Source organism: Lactuca sativa, chromosome 2 (genome assembly GCF_002870075.4).
Source record: "Lactuca sativa cultivar Salinas chromosome 2, Lsat_Salinas_v11, whole genome shotgun sequence".
NCBI classification, from domain to species: Eukaryota; Viridiplantae; Streptophyta; class Magnoliopsida; order Asterales; family Asteraceae; genus Lactuca; species Lactuca sativa.
The window spans coordinates 78,571,292-78,590,335 of NC_056624.2; the positions used below are offsets into that span (position 1 = coordinate 78,571,292).

The 19,044-nt window shown below is 40.0% G+C and overlaps 2 protein-coding genes across 2 annotated transcripts in view; both read left to right on the forward strand.

The window, feature by feature from the left end:
* Positions 1 to 849: 849 nt before the first annotated feature.
* On the forward strand, positions 850 to 2,667 carry LOC111900906 (F-box/kelch-repeat protein At5g26960). The gene has a single exon (XM_023896777.3). It carries the CDS (start codon positions 1,073 to 1,075, stop codon positions 2,330 to 2,332), a length of 1,260 nt encoding a protein of 419 aa, XP_023752545.1. The 5' UTR covers positions 850 to 1,072; the 3' UTR covers positions 2,333 to 2,667.
* Positions 2,668 to 12,272: 9,605 nt separating this feature from the next.
* LOC128132329 (uncharacterized) overlaps positions 12,273 to 19,044 on the forward strand; it is a 51,782-nt gene continuing 45,010 nt past the window's right edge. Inside the window, exon 1 of the mRNA XM_052768851.1 lies at positions 12,273 to 12,447. Within this exon, the coding sequence (XP_052624811.1) occupies positions 12,273 to 12,447 (175 nt within the window). The remainder of the gene's footprint in view (positions 12,448 to 19,044) is intronic.

Sequence of the window (19,044 nt, forward strand, 5' to 3'; positions counted from 1 at the left end):
ACTCTCTAATTATAAATTCATTATTAAGAAAAAAACGTTTATTCCAAAATACATTTATCGAAAATCAGAGTAATATAAGAAATGCATAATCCTCAATATTGATGATAAGTGTGTATAGTCATGCATTAGCCTTCCCACGACCAATGATAGATCCTGAAAAAATAAACAACTAGATAAACACAAAGTTTAGTGAGTTAATATCCAACACAACAAACGTATTATCATACATAATGGGCCAACACTCATTAGATTGATATACCTTTGCCCAATCAGTCATTGGACTGGAATGCCAACATGCAACAGGTCCAATCAGTCATCGGACTGGAATATCCAGGGTTTGTTGGCATGACGCCTTAATCCAACTGCTCTTCTCGAGTCTTCGTGCCTACAGCTTATAGTCGGCCCGCACCAGGTATCTTGGCCTACAACATATAACATGACCACCTAAAACTATTCCACCACCATATAGTTATCCCACATAAGATGTCGTGAGAAAAACCTCAAAAAATTATTCATAAGTACTGAATGAATATAAAAATAAAAATAACTTATTTTGCAACAAAAAAAATATTAAGGACTAAATGTATACAAAAACATTAAAGACTAAATGTGTACAAAGTGATAAAGATATTACCCTATTAAGTCATTTTTACCGGTTAACCTGGAGTAGCCAGTCATAAGGACTAAATGTGTATAGTTTAACAAGTTGAAGGGGTAAATATGGACGAAAAAAACTCAGTGACTAAATGTGTACAAATCGAAAAATATATTACGTTTTTAAGTCATTATCCCATTAACTTTTCATTGAAGGCTTCCGACCTCCATGGCTGGGCAATTCTCTAGTTTGTTTGATTTTGGTTTAGTTTCGTTGGTCCCTAAACTCGTAATACTTATTTTTGTGATTAGCCATGAATTTATAATAAAAATAAACAAATTACATGGAATTTTTTGAGAAACCCCATCATTAATAAAGAGAAAAGTAAGTTTTAGGGAAGAGGTATCCTTCACGTGTACTCCTCTTTGGACGTGTGTATAGATTTTTAAGCACAAATTCAGATTTTGATTTCTGATAATGTCATCATCGTCGGACAATTGCAATTCTCGTCACTTCTCATGGCTCATGAAATCTTGTTTCCCAGACCCACGACCAAACCCCTCCCTCCACTACTCTCCTCCACCGGCCACCACTTTTTTCCACCGTCCCACCACCATATCTTCTCTCCCAAACGACCTTCTCCTTGAGTTTCTTTCTCGGGTGGCCCAGTCTTCTATACCATCCATTTCCCTTGTCTGCCGCCGGTGGTCGCAATTAATTGATTCTTCCGAGTTCTACGACCTTCGCCGCCGACGTGGTCTTCTCCATTTTGCCGTCTTTGTGGTCTCTTTTTCTGATTCCGGCTTGTTCGCCGCGAATTACCAATTGGGTCACGACACCCAGTGGAGGACAACATCCTTCTTGAATAACAACTACGATGATGCTGTTTACCCGTCGAGTTACAGCGCTTTGTCTTCACACGCGCGGCTGGCTGCGATTGGCCGCTGGATCTACATTATTGGGAAAACGACGATGCTCCGGTGTGACGCCTGGACCGGAGCGGTGATACCCAGATCGAAAATGTCAGTGTTGAGGAAAAAATTCGCAGTTGCTGTAGTTGCCGGGAAAGTATACGTCGCCGGTGGGTCTACTCGGACGGCAACGGTAGAGGAATACGATCCAAAAAAGAACTCATGGCGAGTAGTGTGTCAGGCGCCGAGGATGCGATATGGTTGTATCGGAGCATCCGTCGACGGAGTTTTATATGTGATAGGTGGACTGAAGATAGGTGGCACGACAGGTAACGACGGAACACGCACCGCCGCTGGTACAGGTGCACACGTCTACGCGAGCTCGATGGATTTGTACGACGTGGAGGCGCGTAGGTGGTTGAGAAGCCGTGCAGTACCTGGTGGCGGATGTGTGGTAGCGGCTTGCTCTTCCGGCGACCACATCTACATTCTAGCCAGCCACGCGGTGGAGCTTTCTTTTTGGAGGTTCAATGGAAATAGACGTGTGGGTTTCGGAGAGTGGTGTCGATTAAAGAGTCCGCCGCTTCCAACTCAAGTCCGACTGGACGGCACGGTGAGGTTCAGCTGCGTTGGGGTGGGGGAAAAGGTGGTGTTGATACAAATAATGGGATGTATTGATGATTTGTTAAGGAGGAGTGGACGGAGCACCAGAGGTTTGAAGGAAGCATTGGTGTTGGTTTACGATTCCGCCGCCGGAGAATGGAGTAGAGGGGCGGACTTGCCGGATGTTGTTCGACGCGCCGCCTGTGTTTGTGTGGAGTGGTAATGAATAGGGCCATAGCACATAGGGGGGCGTAGTGTTAAAGTTGCAAAGGAATCTGTATCGTGTTGACAAAATTGTCGATCGCTATTTGACTAAAATGGCGAAAAAGGCCATCTCGTACTTTGTGTTATTTACGACGGACGCGATGCAAATCTCAAGACATGTGACTTTACCAGAGGGCAATATAGTAATTGTATTAGCGTTTAATTATTATTTATTTACTTTACCTCACATTTGAATATTAACTTTTTTCTTTAAGACTAGAGCATGTATAATTTTCACCATTATTTAATGTTTTATATTTATATTTTTAATGTCATATGTCATGTTTCTAGCGAGTTTATTTTACAAAAGTCTCATAAATTATTTTGATAATTAACTCTACTGTTATATATTTTTTAATTAGATAATTCGTTTGTATTTTTTATAAAAAAATTTGAAAAACTGTTAAGATTGAAATTTGATATTAAACTATTGTAAATCATCTTACAAAAGTCCTATATGGTTTGGTACTTTATGATATTTTTTTAGGCGTCCTATTTTGTCTATATAGCTTTTTTAAGTTATAGATTGTCAATTATGATGAGAAATGAAGAATCGAAATAAAATAAATTACTAGACAATATACAAATTAGCTTATAGATTGATTGATAGATTAATAGTACAAATGAAGGCTCAACTTTTGGAAGAATACTAACACCGAGAAGAAACGTTACTCGTTTAACTCTATCTGCACATGTATTTATATTTATATATCTATTTTTTGTTTCTCATTTTAATATTTGTTCTTGAATCTACTATTTTTTTTTCTTTCAAAAGTTACTATCTATTAACAAAATAAAAAACCAAAAACAATAAAATGTTTGTCAATGGTAATAGATGACATGAATAATATGTTATTTTTTTAAGTGTTTCGAAGTGTCCAAATGCATGAAATAAAAGTAATTTGCTAATAATATCAACGGGGGATGATTACACCATCGTATATGTTGAATTAAGTGTCTAAGCATATAACTATAATTAGTATGTATTTGATTTGATAGTAGTATGATCATTTTGAGTTGTCTTTACTTTATCAACTTGACAGAATGAATTTTGGAGAGAGGTTGGATTTTTTATTTGGAATAATAAATTGTTTTATTAATGTATTATGAAAATAATATATTAATTAGAAATCATATTATTTAATTAGTATATTTGGAATTAATTTTGGGATTAAAGAAATTGATTAAAGAAACAAAGGCTATTTTGCAAATCATCGATAGTTGTAAAACTGAGCTATTTGACTCCTTAGATGGGAGTGGACGAAAACTATAGGGAGACCCTATATTTCGTCCAAGGCCTCTATATGAAGAGTCCATGGGTGGCTTAAGCCTTAAGTAGGAAATTAGAGTTTCTCTAGAAAACCCTAGCAACCCACAGTTATATAAAGACCCCACCTCATAGGATTTTCAACTAATGCTTGCATGTGGAAAACCTAGCCGAAATTTGGTGTTATTCCCTTCCCTCTCCTCTCATCCTTTTTGTCAGTGGTGTTTGTAAGCCATTAGAGGTGTCACATTTAAGGCACTAAGATTTCAAGAGTCAAGGATCTACAAGGTTTCTTGCTATTGCTACATAACAAGTGAGGTAAATTTCTAAACCATAATTATATATAGATTTCAATTTATATATGTTAGATCTAGGGTTTTGCTTTGGTATTCAATTTGTATGTTCAACTAGTGAAAAACTTAGATCCAAAGCAATTAGGGTTGCATGAGCACATAGGTTGTAGTTATGTTCAAAACCCATTAGTGGTATCTGAGCCTAGAATGTTATTCAGTTGAATTTGATGCATATGTGAATTATCCAAAGGAGAAGGGAACACATTCGTCAATCTGTTCATCGGACTCGACGAGTTGGTCTAACTCGACGAGTTCACTGCCCAGAACTCGACGAGTTGACTCGTCAGATCCCTGATTTTTCGATTTTCATATCTTGATTTGATTAGGATAATTACCTTAATTCGTTTTTATAGCTTAAAATTGAATTTTTTGAAAAGTAACGGTATATCCTTATCAAATTAAATGATTTGGTCAATTAATTAAATAAAGACAAAATTAATTTATTAATTTAATTATTTAAAACTTGATCTAGTATTTTTGAATTGTTTTAAAAATACACTCTGTGGTTTTACAATTTAAAATTTAATTAAATAATTTAATTTTGAATCTTAAATTTAAGAACCCCAATATTTTAAAAGGTTTAAAGTACACCCTTATAGATGTTGTTAATAATTTAATTAAATGTTTAATTAAAAGATAAATAATAAATCCATAAAAAAAGGTTTAAATTTAATCAAATTAAAAGTTTAATTTATTAAAAGATTAAACCACTAGTATTTTAAAAGTTTAAAATATACTCTTATATTAGATGTAACATTAAAGGTTTAATATATATATATATATATATATATATATATATATATATGTGTGTGTGTGTGTGTGTGTGTGTGTGACAACCCAAAAATTTCTATCCTGTACAGTCAAACACTTCATTAAAAGTCAAACTCATTTCTGTTATCTTTTAGCACAATTATGAGTTTATTTGAGCGTTCTGAACCTTGTACACTGAAGGGATAAGTGTCAGAGTTTATCTACTGAAGCTATAGCACAAGGAACGAGCCATAAATAACTTGACAAGGAGTTCACAGCCACAACAATGGAGTTTACGGCCGTAAACTCCATGTTGGGCGTAAACTCCCCCTATATAGTCAAGTTTTGGCCATTTGTTTCATTCTTCCTTTCCCTTGGCTGATTTCCTCCCAAATCCTCTCAAGTGTCATCCCGATATTCGTCCCCGATCTTCAAAACTCGTAAGTTTATTGCCCTAACTAGTTGATATCTTACATGAACTAGTGATCTTACATGATTTCATCTATGAAATCAATCCATTTTGTAGATCGTCAAGTTTCACAAAGAACACCAAGAACACACACTAGTGTTCTTGGCCAAAAACGACCATTCAAGCTCCTAGATCGTAAGTACTTTTCTTCTAACTCATTGTACACTAGGTTTAACATGTTTAGATCCTAGAAATCATAAAGAAACACATGATCCAAGGAGTTTATGTCCAAGACATGTTCTTAGGTCGTAAACCCCTATAAGTGGGGCAAAATGCACCCTAACACCTTACCAAGCCTTGGAACTTAGTACAGAAACATACAACATTTAACTAGGGACTTCAAGAAACGAATTGGTACTTCATACCATGAGTTTACGGCCATAAACTCATGGGGAAGTGGTCTCCAGGCCGTAAACTCAAGATAAGGTCATTCTTGGACCTTAAACTCACCTAACCTCTTGTTTAAGCCTTGGAACACTTAACCACTTAAGACATAATAGCTTTAAGCCTCAACTGGAGACCCATTTGAGAGTTTACGGCCAGGAGTAAACTCCCTTGGGCCGTAAACTCCAATAAGTATGGTCTATGGACCATAAACTTATACTCCTTTGTTGCAACCCAATAGCCTCCTAACACTTTGACCAAAGTGTTTTCCACGCCTTAGAATGTTTATACTTGTCTAATTAGTGTTATAATCACTAATTGTATATATACATATGTATTTATATGTTATTAGGATCATTGTGTGTGTTTAAGTCTTCACTTGACACCAAGCACTTATCCGACACTTCCATCCGATCCACTCACTGCAGGTGAGTTCATACCCCTTAATTACCCTTTTAAATGTTTATAAATGCTTTTATGGGGGGGGGATACAAGTTAAATCATGCTTGTTATTATATCAATCACATGTGATTAATAACTAGCATACAAATGGATTTACTACATTTTTAGCTGTTTTACCAAACATATCACTTCAAATGACTTTCTCAAACGTTTTTACATGCTTAAAACTCTTTTATTAAACTGTCTTATCAAACAAACTACTTTCAAATCGTTTTATAAACTAACATCAAGTCATCACTTCTTAGTTATTAAACTTTTCAAAAGGTTTTACAAAACTTCTTTTATACTTTTATATTGTCAAATGCATGTCTATATATGTATAGTTATATAAGTAATGTGTAAAGGACTTAAGACGGCTAGCTCGCTTTATTTCCTTTTCCTCATTGGGACGTGGCCTTAGAGCACCGGTTATTCGTCCGAATGTCGTCTAAATATTAGTTATATATTATGTATACATATATAGACATAAAATTTCCACCAGTCAGTTCAGTACCTTTGGGTAGCAAAGGCATACTTTCGGTTATACACGTACATTAATAGTAACTATAATAGGTATAGTTAGGAGATACTACTTACTATTCCAAGTACAAGGAATCACACAAGAGTCAGTTCATTCATGAGTCTATACTAATACATTACATACTATATGAAGAGATACGATTACATATAATTACATAGATACGTTTACATGAATACGTTTGCATGATACGTTTACATAGATACGTTTACATAAAAATGGTTACATTGATACGTTTAATGTAACACCGTGAATTTTCAAAATAATTTTTCACAAATATAAAAACATTTCTCATTTAATTTTCATAAAACATTAAGTTTAAAATCCCAATTCACATCATACAAAATCCCAAGATCATATATATATATATATATATATATATATATATATATATATATATCAAAAATCCCATGCGTGTGTACAGATCAAGCCGACGCCTTCCCACGGTCATCGCTAGTACCTGAAACAACAACATTAACACTGTAAGCACAAAGCTTAGTGAGTTCCCCAAAATACCACACATAACACACATATTAGCCACTCGAGGCCATAACTCTATGGTTCCGTGCACCCAGACTCTGTGAACCCTCAGGTTCTAACTCTATGAACCTTCCGGTTCCAACTCTATAAACATGCACAACATAAATCACATAGAAATAATGCAGTACAACATATCACATACACATAGCATACAAATACACTGAACACATAACTCTAGTTACCTACTCAAGGTAAAGTATAGTGAGAAGACTCACCTCGCGTATCTCGGTAACTCACGAATCCTGGAAATCCCTCGTGCTCGATCCTCCGAGCTCTGATCCTCCTATAACATCATATGTCTCTAATTAACACTTTTATCACTAAGGTTGACTATCCCTAAGAAGTCAACACAGGTCAACTCTGGTTAACGGTCAACGGTCAACTTTGACCGGACTCGGCGAGTGCACTAGGGCGACTCGGCGAGTCTAGACGTTTTCACCAACTCTCTAGGATTCCCTTTTTGACACGTCGAGTACTCCCCTGACTCGATGAGTTCCACCTGGTAAGAATCGCGGGGCCACCCCGACTCAACTCGCCGAGTCTCAAGAACAACTCGGCGAGTTCCAGTTCGACTCAACACATCTGTCAACCCTCCCTAACTCTCCCTAACTCATTGAGTCAACCCATAACTCGGCTGAACCACTCACTGAGTGATTTAGGGGAAATCTTCAAGCTACTCGCCGAGTCTGTTCGTCAGACTCGGCGAGTCCATGCCATGCATTAACTCAAACTTGCTTCTGAGGTCAGATTCGCTCCAACAACTCATAGATCTGGCCCTCCTAAGCATATTCATCACGTAAAGTCCAAGACTTGGTGCTCACAACACATTCCTTGACTCACAAATGGTGTTTTGACCTCAAACACAAGGACCCCAATCCAAAACCCCCATGGATTCATAAAAATCTTGGGCAAAGGGACACTCTGGACCTCCAAGGGTCCAAATCTAGAATCTACATCGCTTAAGGGACCAAGGAAGCATTAGATCTAGCCACAAAAGGGCTCAATAAGCCCTAAATCAATATAAACACCAACATAACCGAGAATAGCTTGAAGGTAGTACCTCAAATGTGGTGTTCTGGTCCTCAACTCTTCAGGAAGTGGCTCCTCTTGGTTCACCTTAGCTATTGCTTCCTTTCCCTTGCAAGATTATACCTCCAAGATCAACAATGGCTTCTTGCTTTGCTCCAAACACTCAAACTCGCTAGGGTTTCACTCAGGGGACTGGTGAGCACAAATGACGGCCATAAGGCCCTTTAAATAGGTCCCAAACCCGAGAAATTAGGGTTTCATTAAACAGCACGGACTCGCCGAGTCCATACCTTGGACTCGCCGAGTACAGGCGCGAACCCGCGTCCATAATCGCGATCCTACTCGGCGAGTCTGAGCTCCAACTCGCCGAGTCCCCTCACAAAACATCAAAATTATAAGCATAAAAGATACCTGGAAATCCGGGCTGTTACATTTAAATAGATACTATTACATAGAATCTATTACATAGGTTTCAGGACTTACCATTCCACACCCAAGGCTGTTAGCTACAGTAGGGAAAATGCTCATCGATGGGTGTCTACGGTTGTACTGTTCGGCGAGTTTCCACGCCGTGAATATCCTAGTTCAAAAGGATACAATTTTAGTTATTATATTATTTTCCTTCTTATCTTTACTTTGTGACACATTCACACGAACGACGAGGTAGGATATATTTGATATAGATAGACTATTTTCCTTTTTACCTTTATATTGTGACATATACACAACTAGAAATTTTGTGCCTTGTAACTATAACACTTAAGTCAAATTATGAATCAAAGACATAAGAGCATGTATGATGCATACTCTATAACAACAAAATTTCAATCAAACACATCATACAAGCACTACAAATAGTCAACAAGCAATTGGAAACCCTAGAAGTCCTTGTTTAAGTCCATTTTGGACTAGCACTTCCTTATTGGGCCCAATGGACCAATAAGCTTCCAATTTGGCTATCTTGGGCTTAGAACTCTTGAATGGGCTCTAATTGGACCCATTTCATTTATTTCAATATTTTGGGCCATATTGGGCCTAGAATGAAATAGATTAATTATATGAACCATTTTGGACCATAATTAACCTAATCTAGCCTAATAAGTCATAAAAATCACATTTATATTTTTTTTAGGGCCAAAAATCATCCAACCTAGCTATAACATGGGATTAAGGGCAAAAAGCCCAAGAACCTCCTCTCACCCTCCCCATTCTCGGCCCAAGCCCAAAAGAAGAGGATAGTTGACTGTGTGAGTGAAACCTCACAATTGTTCAAGGGACATCCATGCATGAAGACCCAAACATCCATGCACTCACATACATCCAAGTCTAGCTACTCTTTTTCTCCCTCTCTCTCTTGCTCTCGGCCGAGTCCAAGCACACACACACACACACATTTCACTCACTTTTCTCTCAAGGAAACACTCTCATAACTCATCCATATTTCGAGATCTAAGAAGGAATGAAGGGGATTTTTTGCATAAAAATCATCATCTAAGGTAAGAAATCTCTTAGATCCTGAAGCTAGCTACTTCATTTCATCCAAAAATCACCTCTTAATTCATTCAAACTCATGATCTAGCACCTAAGAAGCATCCAAGTTCGAAACCTTCCAAGGAAGGTTGCTAAGGCCGAATTTCTTCTCATTTTCTTCCAAAAACCGAAACCACACCCAAAGGTGAGCTTCATACCCCCTCTTTTTCGGTTTTTATGAGTTTTATGGGGGAGAATACAAGAAAATGTGTAGATCTATGAGTATATGTATGCCTTGTGTGATTTTTATGCTTATATGTATGATCTTGTGTGATTGTGATGTTTATACTAGCCACAAGAGCCTAAAAACCGAGATCTACAATATGAAGAATGAAATAAGTATAAATTATACCATTTCACACTAGTCAAGTCTAGAAAAAAATAATCTAGTTGGTTAATATGAACATTTTTGGACTTAAAAACCCATTTTTGGGCTCAAAATGCTAAAAATACAAAACTAAGGGGGCCAAAACGACAAAATATAAATTCTGAAGGTTGAGATGAGTCTAAACAGTTTCTAATATGTATTTTCTGAATATTAACACTTTTGAAGGGTTAAAAATGTGAGTTTTAAACATAATGGGCCAAAATGGACTTTTCGGCCCAATAAAGCCCCAAATTGCGAGATTTTTGATTTGGAGGGTCTGAAACTGCACATTTCTGTAAAACAGAGGATTACTAGTGTACCAAATCTATTTCAAGGGTCAAAAATGCTTTTCAAATTAAAAAGGGACCAAAGATGCAAAAAATTTCCATTTTGGGTCAAAATTGTAAAAGTTGCAATAATGGAGGTTTCAACCGAGAAAATTTCATTTTTGAAGGACTTTAGCTGTTTATCAAGTAAATTTGTGCTAAAAATGTCTTTCCAATAAGTTTTGATACTAAAGTGTCAAGAAAAATAGTTTACGGACTAAACCGGAAATTCTTTTATAGACAAAGGGTTAAAAGTGTAAATTTTATCCGAGAAAGGGCTTAAGAAGATAAACTCACATTCTTAAAATGATAGATCCCTTAAAATAGAAATACGATTACTACGTCTACCGGCGAAACGTAATAATAAATACACCTTCAACACCAAAATCGTTACCAAACGAATTGATTCGGTCTCGAATCAATAACGAATCAAAAATCAATAAATAATGATACTTCAATAAACACGCGAAACTCACAAGAAGTCAATATTCAAACTTTGGGCTTGAAAGTTTCAAATCGTGCTTGTTGGGCCTAGCTAGCCCAATGACATAATCTTTGAGCCCGAAGGGAACGCGCTTACATGATATTGGGCCTTCTATGACCTAATTCCATGTAAAAGGACTTTCAATAGCTTTATCGTGCTATTGGGCCCAAAGGGCCCATTGGTACTGCTAGCAAAGTCGAGAAGTCAAATGCGAGTCGGGCTTAGTGCCTTTCGCATTCACGATAGCCTTGAACGACTTATGGAAATAATGCGGGCTTTGTACCCTCTTTTCTCCTCAGTTGTGGGGCTATGAGAAGTCAGGGTGGTTAGATTAAGTGAGTCTTACGGACGACGCCTAAAGGATCGTTTGTAATTGGTAGTTATAGACTAGTCATCTTCATTGATGCGTGAATATAACGACTCACAACCCATAATTAATCCAATGTCACCTGGAATTATCGGAAACAATCGTCGAATCGGTATAGCAATAAACAAGACACGAAATTCTATGTACGAGGAAAACATCGGGTTTTCCCGGAAAGTTCAACACTTTATCTATGTGATGTATACAAGGGTTAACAATTATACTCGTTTACAAAAATCGACAAGCATACCACGGATCTCCACACTTTTTATAAACAACACTCTTTTCAGAAAATATCGGATTTTCTGGGTTTTCAAACTACACAAAAATCATTATTTTTCAAACATGACTTATGAACTCACTAACATTTCATATGTTGACGTTTTTCAAAATACTTGTATTCTCAGGTAACAGGTAAATTGAAGAATATGTATCCAGTGATGTCACGGTGTTTTGTTTAATTTAGTATCAAAAGGTTTAAGTTATGGAAATGTAAGGTTTAAAACAATGTACTGAATGTAAACAATAACAATTGTACTATTTCAATGCTTGGTGATGAATGATGTTATGATTCATGTATAATCATTGTGATGGTATTCAGTTGAGTCACAATAGCCCTCGGACGTTTCCACTTCGGGGGTGTGACAGGTTGGTATCAGAGCTCTGTTTATAGTGAACTAGCATATCTAGCCACACATTGATATGCAACTATAAACCAAAAGAGGGACTAACATAACTCTGAACAAAACAAGTAAAACATAACAATAAAACACCCTTGCTTGTATTAGGAACGAGAACCTAACACCGAATCAAACAAGATAATGCTAGTATCTCGGTTAATCTAGGACTGTTCTTAGTTGTATCAAGGAGCGGATGTAGCCTGATCAACTACATTCCCTCCAAGGTATCACTACCACACGCCCTGAGGAGATCGTGATGGCTAGGGAACCTAAAAATATACCCCTTTAGCACCAGAAAGAGAACATCCGTTTAGTCTATGCAATAGTGGTAGCGTCCTAGGAATAATATAGCATATTTATACACTCTCGCATACAACATGGCTGGCTTCCATCACCCCGGAGACCCTTACTTCCCTAACCAGGGAAATAATGAATGGTTAGATGAGGAGCCTGAGGAAGACGCCGAAGATGAATCTGACGGGGAACCGGAGGCAGGAGTCGAGGGCGAGCCTGCTGAACCAGAAGAAGAACAGGAGGAGGAAGAAGATGACAGTGAAGGGGGTGATTCGGACGCGGAGTCCGAAGTCATCAACCCCCCTTACCCGATTAGGGTGCCTGCTTACCGGGTGGGCCCCACTGGTCCTACACCCCCTGGGGTATTGATCTTTGGAGGTGGAGCAGACAACAGGGACATCGACCCCTGTACGGCATGTCATGCGAGTTCTTTGACCTGAGGGACGGAGGGCCGGCTGATCGAGCCCTTCCAGTCATGGTAAGACAATTACGGAACACTAGCGACCTCGCTCAGAGCACTGCCGATCAGGTACGCCAGTTGTGGACTAGGGTCGAGCCTGCAGAGAAGGAGACACAGGACGTTCTTCGAGAGTTCCATATGAGGCAGGTGAGGTGGGAGTCACGACTCCAGGACGTAGAATGACAGGTGGCTCGTCTTCAGGGAGCATCCACTTCCTTAGCACCACCCCCAGGCACATCTCACCACGACTAGAGATAGACTTATCTTACTAGGTCATTAGGAACTATGCTATGTACCCCGACTCTATGTTTAAGTGACTACACTACTCAAAGAGCCGTTATGCTGTCGAACTAGTACCGCTTATGTATGCTCTTTCGAGTAAAATTTTCATGTATCAAAGTGAGGATAATAGTAATAAAAAAAATTATATGTTTTATTATGAAGTTATAATCTGCTATGTGTTATGTATCCATGATTGTATGCTAAATTGTAGAAGTACTTAAGTTTGTGCCACGCACCTAGTCTATAGGATCACAACCACACAAAAACCACACACACTCAGCATCTTTCCGTTCTATGACAGAAAGATGCCTCAACGACCCCCTTGCGGAAACCCTGGACCAACTCCACCCGAAGTCGACACAGCTGCATTCCAGGCAGCTGTATCTGCTGCGGTCACCGCAGAAATGGCACAAATTCACCAAGGGAATAATGGAGGAGTCAACGGACAAGGGGCCGGAAGTTCGAACAACGGGATGAATCAAGGACCCACCAAAATATGTTCTTACAAAGACTTCACAAACGCCAAACCACGAACCTTTAACGGCACTGGAGGAGTGATCACCCTGAAACGATGGATCGAGAAGGTGGAATCGGTGTTTGAGATATGCGATTGCCTTGAAGAGATGAAGGTGAAGTTTGCTGCATGCACCTTTGTTGACCAAGCACTCACTTGGTGGAACGGACACGTGGAAGCCATGACACTCCCTGTAGCCAATTCCATGCCATGGGCAGAAATGAAAGAAATGCTGATGGCCGAATACTGTCCTCGTGGTGAAATTCAGAAAATGGAACAAGAACTGTGGAACCTCACTGTCCGGAATGCTGATATAGATGCCTACATATGAAGGTTTAGCGAACTATCTCTGCTATGTCCTGGCATGATCACCTCGGAAGGAAAGAAGATCGACCGATTCATCTGGGGACTAACCTCTCCGATCCAAGGAAATGTGATAGCTGCAAATCCCGAAACTTTCGACAGTGCTAAGAGATTGGCCAAGAAGCTGTATGACCATAACAACAAGAAGGGAGAGAAGCTAGCGGAGACTGAGGCCAAGAAGGAAAGTGATGGCAAGAAAGGGAAGAACAACAAGAGGAAGGGGCGTCAGGGCTCCGAGTCATCCAAGAAGCAGCAAACGGTGGCAGTTAATGCTACAACCGCTCAAGTTCCGTCCACACCACATGCTCCAGCCTCAGCTGCTCCAAGTGCTCCTAGACCTTATTCCGGTAATCTTACCAAGTGCAACAAGTGCGGTTTCCATCACAATGGAGAATGCAGGGAGATGCAGTGCACCAGTTGCAATCGGAAGGGGCACACGGCAAGGTACTGCAGGACTTACCCTCCTCAGAATCAACAATAGGGAAGCAACAACAACAATAACCGTAACAACAACATCACCAACACTGGCGGCAACAATGCAGGACCTAGCCACACCTGCTATGGATGTGGAAGGACTGGGCATTTCCGTCGAAACTGCCCCAACAACAACAATCCTGGAAATGGAGGAACCAGAAGAGTGCTGACCATGGGTCAGGGGGAGGCGATTCAGGATCCCGCTGTTGTTACCGATACGTTTCCCCTAAACTACACTTATGCATGCATCCTATTTGACACCAGAGCGGAGCGAAGTTTTGTGAGCAATAAGTTTAAACATTTGTTAAAACAACAACCCTAGAAGCTCAATGAAACCTTTATGGTGGAAATGGCCAATGGGAAAATCGAATCCACTGGGGAAATCTACATCAGATGTACCCTAACTCTAAATCAACACGTCTTTCAAATAGACTTGATGCCTGTTTCCATTAGGAGTTTCGATGTGATTATTGGCATGGACTGGTTAAGCCCCCACCATGCTGAAATTATGTGTCACGAGAAGGCCGTTCGCCTTCATCTTCCCAATCACGAAACCCTAGTTATTTACAGAGACAAACCTAGCACGAACCTTCGCATCATCTCGTGCATCCAGGCACAGAAGCATCTACGAAAGAAAATTTTCACGTTCTTGGCTCACATAGTGGATAAAACCAAGGAAGAGGTTAACATTCAAGACATCTCAGTAGCACATGAATTCCCAGACGTATTTCCTGAAGATCTCCCTGGAGTAACCCCAGAGAGACAAATTGAGTTCCGAATTTACCTCGTTCCAGGAGCAAATCCACTTGATAAATCGCCTTACCGGCTAGCTCCTGTTGAAATGCAGGAATTGTCTAGCCAACTCAGTGAACTCCTGGACAAGGGATTCATCCGACCCAGCTACTCACCATGGGGAGCTCCGGTCCTCTTTGTCAAAAAGAAGGACATATCTTTTAGGATGTGTATCGATTACAGGGAGCTAAACGGACTCACTGTTAAGAATCGCTACCCACTCCCACGAATCGACGATCTATTTGACCAGCTCCAAGGGGCTAGTTACTTCTCTAAGATAGATCTACGGTCTGGGTACCATCAGCTCAGGGTCCGGGAAGAGGATATTCCCAAAACCGCTTTCCGAACTCGTTACAGACATTTTGAATTTGTAGTAATGCCCTTCGGTCTAACAAATGCCCCTGCCGCATTTATGGACCTGATGAACCGAATCTGTCGACCATTCCTCGACAACTTTGTAATCGTCTTCATTGACGACATTCTCGTCTATTCCCGAAGCGAAGAAGAGCATGGCCGACATCTCCGGCAAATCCTAGAAACCCTGCGAATGGAAAAGCTATACACAAAACTTTCTAAGTGTGAGTTCTGGCTCCATAGTGTGAACTTCTTAGGTCATGTTGTTAGTCGGGAAGGAATTCATGTGGATCCTTCTAAGGTCAAAGCCGTCGAAGGATGGGCAGTCCCGACAACACCCACATAAATCCGCCAATTCTTAGGCCTAGCAGGCTACTACAGGAGATTCATTCAAAACTTCTCTAAGATCGCCAAGCCACTTACCTCGCTTACACAAAAGGGCGTACCATTCAAATGGACGGACAAACAAGAAGTTGCCTTCCGAACCCTGAAGCAAGCCCTCTGTAGTGCCTCGGTACTATCTCTACCAGAGGGAACGGAAGATTTCGTGGTCTACTGTGACGCGTCGAATCAGGGTTTAGGTTGCGTTCTCATGCAGCGTGGAAGAGCGATAGCTTACGCATCCCGCCAACTAAAGACACACGAAGTGAATTATACAACCCATGATCTGGAATTGGGAGCGGTGGTCTTTGCTCTGAAGATTTGGAGGCATTACCTTTATGGTACGAAGTGCACCATCTTCACGGACCACAAAAGTCTCTAGCATATCTTGAGCCAGAAAGAGCTGATTATGAGGCAACGAAGATGGGTTAAACTATTAAACGATTACGAGTGTGAAATCAAATACCACCTAGGAAAGGCCAACGTGGTAGCTGATGCCTTGAGCCGGAAGGAGTACTCTAATCGTCGTGTGAAAACTCTCTCAATAACCATCAAATCTCACCTAACCAATCAAATCGGGGTAGCCCAGTCAGATGCCATGAAAACGGAAAATAGAGCAAGCGAAGCATTACGCGAAATGGAGAAGAATCTAGAGGTAAAGGAGAACGGAGTATACTACTTCATGAACCGTGTTTGGGTCCCTAAACTCGGAGGATTTAGGGAGGTAGTCATGAATGAAGCTCACAAAACGCGATACTCCATCCATCCCGGTTCGGACAAGATATATTTGGATATTAAACAACATTATTGGTGGCCTAACATGAAGGCAGAAATTGCCACCTATGTCGGTAAGTGCCTTACTTGTGCCAAGGTAAAGGTGGAGTACCAGAAGCCCTCGGGATTATTACAGCAACCAGTGATTCCCGAGTGGAAGTGGGAAGGGATTTCTATGGATTTTGTGACCAAGCTACCCAAGACGTCGGACGGATTAGACACTATATGGGTAATAGTTGACCGACTGATGAAATCCGCCCATTTCCTGCCAATAAAAGAATCCTACAAGACGGAGAGACTGACGCGTTTATACATTCGAGAAATCATGAGACTTCATGGAATACCAGTGTATATCATCTCAGATAGAGACAGTAGATTCACTTCACGTTTTTGGCAATCACTTCAGAAAGCACTTGGAACCCATCTCGACATGAGCACCGCTTATCACCCACAAACGGACGGTCAAAGCGAACGAACCATCCAAACGCTCGAAGACATGCTTCGCGCATGTGTGATAGACTTTGGGAAGTCTTGGGATACCCACTTACCCTTAGTCGAATTCTTGTATAACAACAGTTACCGTTCGAGCATCAAGGTCGCTCGTTTCAAAGCACTATAGGGACGTAAGTGTAGATCACCGTTGTGTTGGGCTGAGGTGGGCGACACCCAGCTAGCAAAAACACTAGCATCAGACAAGGTGCTAACAGGACCGGAGATCATTCGTGAAACCACAGAAAACATAGTTCAAATCAGAGCTCGATTACAAGCATTGCGCGACCGACAGAAAAGCTACGCTGATAAACGGCGAAAGCCCATAGAGTTTCAGGTCGGGGATCGAGTGCTGTTAAAAGTTTCACCTTGGAAAGGAATCATTCGTTTCGAAAAAAGGGGAAAAGTGAACCCACGATACATTGGACCTTTCGAGATCATTGCCCGAATAGGTCCAGTGGCGTACAAACTGCAGCTACCCGCGGAGCTAAACAATGTACACCCCTTGTTTCATGTCTCTAATCTAAAGAAGTGCCTATCAGATGAAAAACTCGTCATTCCCCTTGACGAGATTGAAATCAACGAGAATCTTCTGTTCGTTGAAGAACCGGTTGAAATCATGGACAGGGAGATGAAGCGTATTAAGCAAAGTCGTATACCGATTGAGAAAGTACGGTGGAACGCAAAGCGTGGGCCAGAATTCACGTGGGAACGCGAAGACCAAATGAAGCAAAAGTACCCTCACCTATTCTAGCATTCTCAACTCTAGCTTTCAAAAGAATTTCGAGACGAAATTCCCTCTAACGGGGGGATGATGTCACAACTAGAAATTTTGTGTCTTGTAACTATAACACTTAAGTCAAATTATGAATCAAAGACATAAGAGCATGTATGATGCATACTCTATAACAACACAATTTCAATCAAACACATCATACAAGCACTACAAATAGTCAACAAGCAATTGGAAACCCTAGAAGTCCTTGCTTAAGTCCATTTTGGGCTAGGACTTCCTTATTGGGCCCAATGGACCAATAAGCTTCCAATTTGGCTATCTTGGGCTTAGAACTCTTGAATGGGCTCTAATTGGACCCACTTTCATTTATTTCAATATTTTGGGCCATATTGGTCCTAGAATGAAATAGATTAATTATATGAACCATTTTGGACCATAATTAACCTAATCTAGCCTAATAAGTCATAAAAATCACATTTATATTTTTTTAGGGCCAAAAATCATCCAACCTAGCTATAACATGGGATTAAGGGCAAAAAGCCCAAGAACCTCCTCTCACCCTCCCCATTCTCGGCCCAAGCCCAAAAGAAGAGGATAGTTGACTTTGTGAGTGACACCTCATAATTGTTCAAGGGACATCCATGCATGAAGACCCAAACATCCATGCACTCACATACTTCCAAGTCTAGCTACTCTTTTTCTCCCTCTCTCTCTTGCTCTCGGCCGAGTCCAAGCACACACACACACACATTTCACTCACTTTTCTCTCAAGGAAACACTCTCATAAGTCATCCATATTTCGAGATCTAAGAAGGAATCAAGGGGATTTTTGCACAAAAATCATCATCTAAGGTAAGAAATCTCTTAGATCTTGAAGCTAGCTACTTCATTTCATCCAAAAATCACCTTTTAATTCATTCATACTCATGATCTAGCACCTAAGAAGCATCCAAGTTCGAAACCTTCCAAGGAAGGTTGCTAAGGCCGAATTTCTTCTCATTTTCTTCCAAAAACCGAAACCACACCCAAAGGTGAGCTTCATACCCCCTCTTTTTCGGTTTTTATGAGTTTTGTGGGGGAGAATAAAAGAAAATGTGTAGATCTATGAGTATATGTATGCCTTGTGTGATTTTTATGCTTATATGTATGATCTTGTGTGATTGTGATGTTTATACTAGCCACAAGAGCCTAAAAACCAAGATCTACAATATGAAGAATGAAATAAGTATAATTTAT

Bases quoted from the DNA above. Each gene is read 5' to 3' on its own strand.
- LOC111900906 (XM_023896777.3), top strand. From the start codon at position 1,073: ATGTCATCATCGTCGGACAATTGCAATTCTCGTCACTTCTCATGGCTC.